We start from the raw sequence: 10,151 nt of genomic DNA, 5'->3' as shown, positions 1-10,151 counted from the left end.
AGTTAGGCCAAGAAAAGCGTTTTAGATAGGAATACGCTGTGTATAAATAGGTATACTGCACAAAGGTACAACGCTAGAAATCTCATTGGTATTCCATACAGGTTCAGTAAAGGTTTGAAATACTTTTTAGACTCTTTCTGCTCTACAGTAACAAAGCTAAGTAACTCAATAACCTCAATCTCTTCCATGCACCCACACTGGTAGACACACATGAACGACAACGCAGGAATCCCGACTCTCCCTCCTTTTCTAATGGAGCAGCCACCCAGTGCGTCAGTAACCTGATTACCCCAGCTGTCAGTCTGAATAAGGCCAGGCTTCGGGATCCTCCCGTCGTCTGATCCTCACTACAGGATAGAAGCAGTCCTCCTTGAGATTTTGGAGCAGAGCAGGACGGACACAATCACAGGGAAGGGAAAGAACTGGTAGGACCAGAAAAAGCCAGCAGGTAAGATGCAGTAGTTAAAACTTTGATTCTGGCTTCTTTGGTTCTGGTGAGTCTAAGTTTCTTAAATATTTGGGAGAAGATTATATTTTAAGGTAGACACATTATGTTTTATATTTACAGTATAAACACATGTGCTTCTTGCTCTATCTAAACCTGAGTTACCCTTCCAGATTTCTTTGGGAGTATTCACTTTTAGGCTTTGCAAAATTCAATAAATGACTTGAACTGATGATAAAAACTGAATTATTTATTTTTTAAAAAGGCTGCATGTGTGGATAAAAGCAAGTGTAGGAGTATCAAAGTGAGCAGCCAGTTAGTAAGGGGAGGGCTACAGGATACAACTAGTGGGTGGACCTTGATTATTGTTTCCGTGCACAACAAGTCTCTCATTTGTGCCGTCTTTACCTCAAAACAAGAGAACTTTGAATGACTTTGAATAAGCTGCTGCGCAGAAAGATTAACTGATCCTTCAACATCTATATTTTATTAATCTTCATCTTCCAGTACATCTGTTGGCTTTCCACAACTACAAGCTTAAAAACTCCACAAAGACTTTGGATCACTCTCTGGACTGACTGAACAAGTTAGAGTACGGCAGAAAAACAGTGAAGGCACTGAGCTGCACTTGGCAGCTCCAAAAGCAATGGCAGAGTGCACACCGGATGTAAACCCCACCAACGTGATCCAGAATCCAGAGGCTGACATAAAGGAGCTGAGTGAGGTTTCGGCTGAGTCTGCATCAGCGGGAGCAGCCAAAGTCAGACCTGCAGACGCGGGGCTGATTCGAAGTTTGTCCAAGTCAGACTCTGATTTGTTGGCATCGCCACTTGGAGAGGAGGATGGAGGTCTGGTTGGCCGAAGTGGGTCTGTGTCTAACTGCAGCTCTGGGCAGCCATCCATGGAGCGCATGCCTTCCTTTGCCTCTGAGTGGGATGAGGTAATACTCAAGTTCTAGGGATGGGGAAAAAGTGGGAGGGTGTAGAGGACAGAGGGAGTGGTACTGTCACTATTCAGGCATGGACAGGCTTTCGAGTGGAGCGTGTTAATGTCTTTAAGAGAGAGTGTGTTAGCAAGTGTGAATGTGTGAGGGGAAAACAGAAAACCAATAAGAGAAGTAACTCTGGATTAGTGTGAAAAAAGACAAATGAGAACGAGCGAGGCAGTGCATTTCATGCTAGAGGAAGGAAGGAAGGAAGGAAGGAAGGGAGAGGGGGAGAGCGGAGGCAGCGCAATGAGAGCGATCAGGAGTCCAGCAGAAGCAGTGATAGAGTAACTTTACCCAGGCTGTTGGCGGAGAATGCCTGCGGGCGAGTGCTTGAATGCATGAATGGCTTGATCACTTGCACCGACCTCCCTGTAGCAGCCCTGGCATCCAAGACTAATTGGGCTTGTGCTGTCATTCCATATCCACTCAGTACATGTCTCAAGGGCCGACCCACGCTTCCACTGTATCCGGCTCTCTTCTGGCTCCTTTTCTACGTCTTGCGCCATCTACTTTCAGCCCAATGTGAATGGTCCTCCACCCCCCCATTATCCCCAAAAGCCTTAACTTGTGATTTCTGAGCACTTTGGAGCATCAATGCAGTACACCCTAAAGCACTGCAAAAACCACGGAATGAATAATCATTTCTTAGCAGAACTTAAATGGTTGGAGACAACGAAGACAATGGCTGACGACTGATAATATATTATTGAATTATACAGCTTAGAGGCAGAGCAGTACAATTTTTTAAAATGTCCACAGCAAAGTAGAACATATCTGACGCTTCATGCCTGGTGATTATTCCCCATCACAATAATAACGTGAAGGATTTTATTCAGATTATCAGATTAAGTTTTGGCATAGTGCCATATGTCATCAAACCCAGCTGATATCTTGGCTAGCAAATGGTTTAAGTCGAACTGAAATGGCTCTTAAGAAAAGGCTTTAGTTGTCTGCAATTTATTTGGGGCACTCAGTTCTTCCTGCTTGCATGAATTTTTTGCTATCAGTGCTTAAGCAAAAGCTATTGGCTCCACTGATAATTACAACTTGACCGATTCGTTTCTTAAAAATCAATCTTTTTATGCAAAACAGAAGAGAAACTACAATTGGGCAGCCAAATGAGCAATACGAAACCCTTTATTTTGTGGATACTCTTTCATTACATCCACTAAGACTTTATATAAAAGATGGATCTAAAAAGTCACTGTAATGCAAATGTGCATTCCTTAATGTCCAGCAGGGAAGAATGGTTGCAAAACAAGGTCACATTATACACATGTCTTTGAGGAAACAGTGCTTCTGCTCTTTTACTCAATTTTATTAAATGTTACAATCTCATTTGCTAGCTTCAAGTGTTATTGAATATATCATCATGCTCAAGTTGTAACTTGTGTGTCCAAAAAGAAGGTAAGGCAGGATATAGTATCCTGTAACTGTTACATCTTGCTTGTTACATCCAGTTTAAAGCCCATAGATCAGCTAATGTTTCACAACAGGACTTCACTTAACATTGGGTCACATTGTGCTCGCTACATCCATCTTTTATATTCAGTCTGTCATCCATTATTTTTGGTTAGGTTGGGACTATTCCAAAGTCCAGCATCTGAAGACACTGCTGTCAGGTTACAGTTATCCAAAAAGAAAGTTTTCCTCACATTCTGCTCTCTGTGATTGTAAACCAATGCCTGTGATTCTTGTTTTCCATATATTATCAGTTGTAAGTAAATCTAACACAAAACAAAGTAAAATTCATTTTTAAGATTTTAGATTTTTTAACGTGCACTAGAAGGACAGCACTTTTTAGTTTCTTTTAGATTTCACTGATTTCATAATTTTATATATCTAATTATTTAAGATTGCAAATTCAAAGAAGACTTATGTTTGTATGTATGACTTTTAAATGACAATTAAACACAAAATGCCTTCCCTTGATGTCAATGATGGCCCTACAGGCTCCAGAAATCATGACTGCTTCCTAAAAGTTTAAAAGCCTTTACTGTTATTTTAAGTGTATGTATACTGACTGCACTGGAAAGTGCCATATGCCTGTTGGGGAAATCAGTTTTCTTTTCATTTTTTCTTCTATATTTGTAATTAATTTACAGCACTTTAAGCTTTTCTTAAAGAATGCTCAGAGTGAGTTGTTACAGTAAACGTTGCCTAAATCTGTCTCACTGTGACCATCAGTAAGACAGCTGACTTGTTTGTCCTTTTCTTGACTCAGTTTCGAGCCTGTTTGGACTTGATTCAATTTTAAAAGATTTATCTTAAACTAATCTTGCCTCATGTTTTAATGAAAGCATTTTTAAAAAATATGTTCACATTAAAAATGTATGGTTTGTACCATATGTTACAACAAGGGCTGCAATGAAGCAGTTTAGGGGTCCGAGACATCTTGAACTTGGATCTCTCTCTTTGTCAGCCCTGCATGCCCTGTGCCTGTTCTCCACTCCACCCCTGTTCTCTGACAGGCCTGTTTACCCAGGCTATGTTGGGTGGGGTGTCCTGTTCTCAAGGGCATCCTGTTTTGCAGCTGTCCTGGAGTGTCTGTTTCTCTTCCACATGTCAAGGGATTTGTTTGGGTTAGGGATATGGGTGTGGGTGAGGCTCAGGGCAAAAGTTAAATCAGTTTGTGCATACATGTGTTTATATACACTATGTGTATATATACAATAGCACCAACACTTAGGGAGACTTACACCACATTTTTATTGCATTAGCAAATAAAAAACAGCTATTAAAGGCATTACATTAAGCACAAAATGTTTGTTATGCTTAAGTTCAAATAAGGACAAAAAAGTACTTGGATGCTCTCTGTTAGCATCAAAGTCATAATATTTTAGTCTTTGCTTTCTGTGTTTTTACTTGTAGATCAGCTTGACAGCATTCTGTTAATAGCTATGGTGAAGTTTTTCCATCATGTTTCAGTCAGGAAAGCTTTCAGTTCATGCAGACAAGCATGTCAACAAGCTGGCTTTTTTTTTCTCTCCCTTAGGTGCTCTAAGGACTCTTGAAGAGTCTCTTTTGAGTCATCATCTTGATAAAAAAAAAAAGAAGAAGAAGCTTATTTTGGTTGCTGCCCTTAAAATGCAGAGTTCATGATTCCTTCAGTGAATAGATACAAGTTCACCTGAACACTGCCTCAAACCTGCATGCATCCACCACTTTGCTTTGTCATAATGTGCCAAAGCAAGGTGGCCTGACTGAAGATTCCCCCCCTGGCTTTCTCCATACCAGCTTTCTAGCATTAGATCCTTGTAGGTTGAATTTAAAACCATCCAAAAATAACACAAGTTTTAAAAAGCCTTACTGTGCATGTTCTTTTGCAAATTTAATCCTTGCTGCCTTATTCTTTAGGCCTACAAACGGTTTCTGTCATATCACTCTCCCTCTGTGCTTGCTCTTTCTACTCAAATGGCCTGTGAGCTGAATTTGTCTTGTTATTCCTGTTGATGGGTGATATGATTCTTGTGTTTACCAAATTTGCAGTTGCTAGGCAAAGATCTTTCATAGTAAATGTATAAAACCAGTGACCCTAAGCATGAAATTGCCTTATGGATCTTTCTGTAAGTCTGCTGATCCAATTGTTGAGCCAATGTATGTCATAATGCAATCAACCACCACATTAAACATGAAAACATTAATGCAACGTACCAGGCCTAGAGGGGGACTGGGCTTCAGGTCATATAAATAAAATCACTTTTGTGGCAGTACATGCACACAAAGAAAGCCAAACTGTATACACATACTGGCATTCAGATGATCTCATTAAAAAAAGAAACCTGATACATTTAAAACATTATTATATCTGGTATGTTATATAATTATAAAGCATTTTTTGTTCTCCTTTATTGTGAAAAGACTTGTTATTCTATGAAAGTTTTATTTAAACAAAGACAGGCATTAGTTTTTGTGATGAGAAAGCTTTCCTTTCTGATACTGTGGATCAAAAATCTTCAGATTAGCCATTAGTTCAGCACTTAACGTTGTTGGTGTAGAGAGTGATACTACTGTGTAATGCTTTGACGCATACAAATCCTTGTGGATTTGTCTGTAGTGTGATTAAACTAAGCTTTAATTAAGGAAAATACTCAGCAGAAAACCTCAGAGCCCTGAAATGGCAGACATCTGCAGGGTGAGTGGTGCTGCTGCATCTGTTGTTTCACATTTATGACATGAATCATAATGTCCTGTGCTTGTCCTGTCAGCTGTTGCTCGATTACTAAATGATATTGCTGACATGTGCCTAGGACTTGCACCCTTCATCAGAATTTCTGCCTAAAGTAAGATTGTTTTGACTCCATATAATTTTGTTTTATTGAAAATTCATAAAACAGATGAACAATTACATTTCCTGCATCCTTCATATTTTTGTAATTGTCCCAAATTCAGTTTAAATATGTAAACTGTATTAGTCGATATACCTTGGTTGTAAAGTTGTTTTATTTCCTTTCTGTCAAACACAATAACCACAGGTGAGGGTTTTTTTTCAATGTTTAGAACAGGTTTCATGACCTTGTAATGAAGTATTTCCTTTTGATTCTCTAAAATATTTTTTCCTTTGTGAATTTGACTCTGTTAGCCACTTCTCCATTTTAGTTCTTTCCCACTACAAATAAGCTGTAAGACCAGGAAATGCTGCCTGCTTCACTGTCACTCAGGCAAGCTGAGGAATATAACAGCCGGGTGTTCTGAGAAACCGTCCTACTTTGGCAAATTGTAGGCTACCTGTAGGCTAATTTGACTTCTGACAAACCCTAACCATAACCATAACAAATATTCAAAATAGCTTAAAAAAATGAAGTAAATTTGGGTTTTGTGTTGTGCGCATATGCAGAGCATGCGCAGAAACAAGGGGTAGGATAGTTTGTAAGGTAGGATGGATTCCCTCACCTATTGGGGGTGAGGGGTCATAGTTTGGTCCCGCCTTCACTGTTGTGATTGGTGTGGGGGTAGGGACAGGCTTAGGGCGTCGGGGGGTTCCCCGGAGGCATCTTCCTTGGGGGGCTCAACCCGGGGTAGCGGTCATGTCCGGTTAGGGGCTCTGTTGGCTCTCAGGTGACTGTTTCCTCGCGGCTGCGTGCAGCGGGGCTAGGGGAGGGTCTGTGCTGACGGACGTGGGTTACTGACCTGGTAGCCTGGCTGCCCCTGGGTGGGTCCGGGATGGGCGTGAGGTTCTGGGGGCGCTCCGTCTCTGGGCTGGGGCCCGGGCCGGGCCTCGGGGGCTTGGGTCCTGGTTGGTGTGTTGCCGGGGTTGTGGGTGCGTCGAGCCACCTGGGGGGCTCTTCAACTGGTGGGGGAGATTGTCACATCTTGCAGGAGCTTTCCTCTCTTCAGGGACTCTCTCTGCAGGAGGGGGAGATACAGGAGAGGTGGAGGAAGATCTCAGCCTGGGCGTTATTGTCTTATGTAGTCTGGAAGAAGAGTGGATGGTGGGGTGGGTGCAGTTTTCTCTGTGGTGGGGTTGGGTGGACTGTCCCGGGCTCTGTGGGGCCGGGAGGCGCTGCTGCACTGGGCCCCGGTCTGGATGGGCCTGGGCCCCCTTTCCCTGGCGGGTCGCGGAGTATGGGGGTGCCTACTGGGGTCAGCGGGGGAGCTGGCCCCAGGGAGGGGTCACTTGCCCCTCCCTTCCTTCCCTCCCCATCTCCAGCTGCCTCCCTCTTCCCGCTCCACCACAACCACCCACACACTGATGACAGCAAAGTTTGAGGGTAAACTACTTCTGATTTGTGGTGTCTTGTAAAACAAAATTCAAGTTCAAATTTGGTTTTAATTGTTTGTGTAAAACAAAATTACTTATGCATACATATCTAGGTTAAATCTTACAGCCCAAATTAGCTAAACTAGTAGCTAGCTAGCTTAAAACAGGTGCAGCTGAAGTTTGAAAAACAAAATGTCTCATAAATCAAATAAAATTGTAGCAAGTGTTAATATTTTATGGTAAGGGTTATGGTAATTATTATTAATTGAGAATAATTTAAATGGCTTGTAAGTGGTGATATTTATTTTAAAACCTGATTTACACTTTTTTTTCAAGCACAACTATATGTTTATGAACATCCCACCAAATCTAAATATTCCAGTACATGATTTTATGTCAGCATCCTGCACTATTTTCGTTTGAATGTATATTTTAATTATACAAGCAAGTTTTTTCTTCTTTCTTTGAGGAGAGGGAAAAAAGCACTAGCCTGTTAATAAAAAAAAAATAAAAATGATTATCTGTCAGTGATGTGATTTGAGCGTCTACGTTAAGCTTCAAAAATGCATCTTAGACTACATCTTGCAGGCCTTAATAACATTTATTAATAACTACTCAAAGATAAACTACTATCCAGTTTTATTATACCATTACTGTTCCTGTAAAATTAAACAACATTTTTAAATTGGTTTGATGGTTATTATCAGTAGCAGGCATTTAGCAAATGTAAATATTTCTCCCAGTAAACTGACTACTTTCACCTTTTACTACTTTTACATGTGGATTTAGTTGTGAATTTCTCCTTTTCCCTTTTTGACATAATGCTACAAATAACTTCAATTATAAAGTAATTTTCACTTCAGTCATCTTAATGTCGTTAAGGTGATTGGCATCGTCAGTACATGTGTTGAACGCTCAAAAGCCAAAGGTTAAGCAGCCACATATTGCAGATGCTTAATTGGGTTCATTTCTGCATGTACTCAAAGTTTCCCAGTGGTATTTCTGGGGTTTCAAATTATTCTGTGGTTATAAATCACACAAGCTGATGTGGCCCTCCAATATATTTTTATCTTGTTAATTTCGTTCTGTTAAATATTCACATGCTTTATGCATGTCATAAAAAAAATGAAAAGGGCACAAAAATATCTTAATGTTGTAGATTACAGCTGGTGCCAAGTTTTTTACAGTATGTGCAAGCTGGTTCATAATTTATACAGCGAGCTACAGCAGAGTGAACACATTCCAAGATCTAGTTTGACAGATGTGGTACATTAATATGAGAGTAATGGTGTTTTCAGGGGGCTTGGTGGGGTGAGGCACAGTCCTGCTTCTGATGCCGTGTTGTCTGTAACATTTCACAACAGGTGTATCAGAAGCAGGAGACTGCTTCCACACTGCTTCCAAACTGCTTTTAATGCTGTTTTTGCACATGTGCAAGAGCTGAAACTATAATTCCTTTCAAAAATGGGAGTTTAAAATTTTGAAAATAGAAATTTCAGATTGTACATTTTAAGATGTCCCAAACTGTCGAGCCTAATCAGCATCCTCTCCTATTACCTGATTCCACTCTTTCCAGGCCTCCTCTAGCATTAAGATCACCACAAAAACTGTGACCTATGATCTTCATGGCATGAGTTCAGCTTCATTAGCAGGTCCATGTAGCATAGTTTTCATTAGAAAACTGCACCAATTTAACATCTATGATTTAGAGTAACAGAAAAAAAAACATATTAGCACCCTTTTGTATGTTTTCTGGTATTTCACTGGAGAAATCTGCATTTGCATAAAAGTGAACACCCTTTTTTCAAATTTGGTTGATTTTGTGACTTAGCACAGATATTTATTTGGAGGTTTTTTTTTGACAAGCAGGATTGAATAAAACTTTATTATGAAAGTTACATTTAAGTGGCCCTTAAATTTATTGCAATGTGAGCTCAACCTAAGCTAGCAGCTTTTACAATAAATCTTAAAATATTTCTTCCTCAAAAGAATTTTAGAATCTTGTGAAAAAATAGTTTCAAACCTGTTCAATATAACTATATTTACATCATATGGATTCTTAAATGATACTTGAAAAGATGAATAAGCTGAACCATAAAGGCGTTCTTGACTTTACTGTTACTATTCTCGCAGGCTTTATTTATGCTGTGTGGTTTTCAGAGCTGTCAAATAAAATCCGGTGGATAGAATTATGTGTTGCTGGTCTTGTATACTGTGGAGCTGCTGGGCCATCTGTCTTTATTGACAGTGATACTGAGGCGCTAATCCTGTTTCCAGACAAGGGACAGTGAAGCAGGCAGCCTTTCTAAGTAGTCTTTTTAGTATTTCTATATTCAGCCATCTATTTCTTTGTCTTTTCTGTTCTGGATTTGCAGCCATCATTTATGCGCATTCAGACTCTGGCTCAGTGAACAATAATGCTCTCTAAAGGGCATTGTTTAGGATCATTTCACATTATCTCAAACATGTTAGCTAGTATGTAGTTTGTGGAATTTAAATGCCTACTGTTGTTACAAAACTAGCTGAACTGCAAATATTTGTATATTGTAGCATTTTTATAGTTTTTTGTGTTCTTGCTGCACAGAAAAAGGGAAATTAAGAAAGGATGGTGCTGATCAAGTGTGTGACACTTGCCAAGCTTAGCTTGTCATCGGGTCTTTAATATAGCTTATACCTCTTCAGCAATGGCCCCATCTGATCAATCACAGTCATGAACAGTGTTGGTCAAGTTACTTGAAAAAAGTAATCAGTAACTAATTACTGATTACTTCCCCAAAAAAGTAATCCCGTTACTTTACTGATTACTTATTTTCAAAAGTAATTAGTTACTTAGTTACTTAGTTACTTTTTAAAAACACGATTTACAACCTGAATAGGTGATAAAGCGATAGATCTTTCAGCCCAATTCTACTTTTATCTGCATAATCCATCATACAAAATGTAATCAAATGGAAAAGTCTCTTTTTAAAACTTGTTTTATTAGTTTTAATCTTTTAACTTTATGCATCAAGCAAAAA

General features: G+C 39.7%; 1 protein-coding gene across 4 annotated transcripts in view; it reads left to right on the top strand.

The window, feature by feature from the left end:
• Positions 1-325: 325 nt before the first annotated feature.
• Positions 326-10,151, top strand: part of anks1ab (ankyrin repeat and sterile alpha motif domain containing 1Ab) — a 64,577-nt gene continuing 54,751 nt past the window's right edge. For 2 of the 4 annotated variants that reach the window (XM_042219005.1, XM_042219004.1), the window contains exon 1: positions 509-1,385. In XM_042219005.1, coding sequence (XP_042074939.1) covers positions 1,092-1,385 — 294 coding nt within the window. In that variant the 5' untranslated portion in view covers positions 509-1,091. Of the gene's footprint in view, positions 449-507; positions 1,386-10,151 lie in introns of those variants that run through there. The other 2 variants (XM_005917932.2, XR_006054188.1) reach the window with 2 other exon arrangements.

The sequence above is a fragment of the Haplochromis burtoni genome, unplaced genomic scaffold, assembly GCF_018398535.1.
Source record: "Haplochromis burtoni strain Fernald_Lab_line unplaced genomic scaffold, NCSU_Asbu1 Contig_26, whole genome shotgun sequence".
NCBI classification, from domain to species: Eukaryota; Metazoa; Chordata; class Actinopteri; order Cichliformes; family Cichlidae; genus Haplochromis; species Haplochromis burtoni.
Note: the sequence above shows the minus strand (reverse complement) of the source record. Positions and strands in the feature narration are given on the sequence as shown.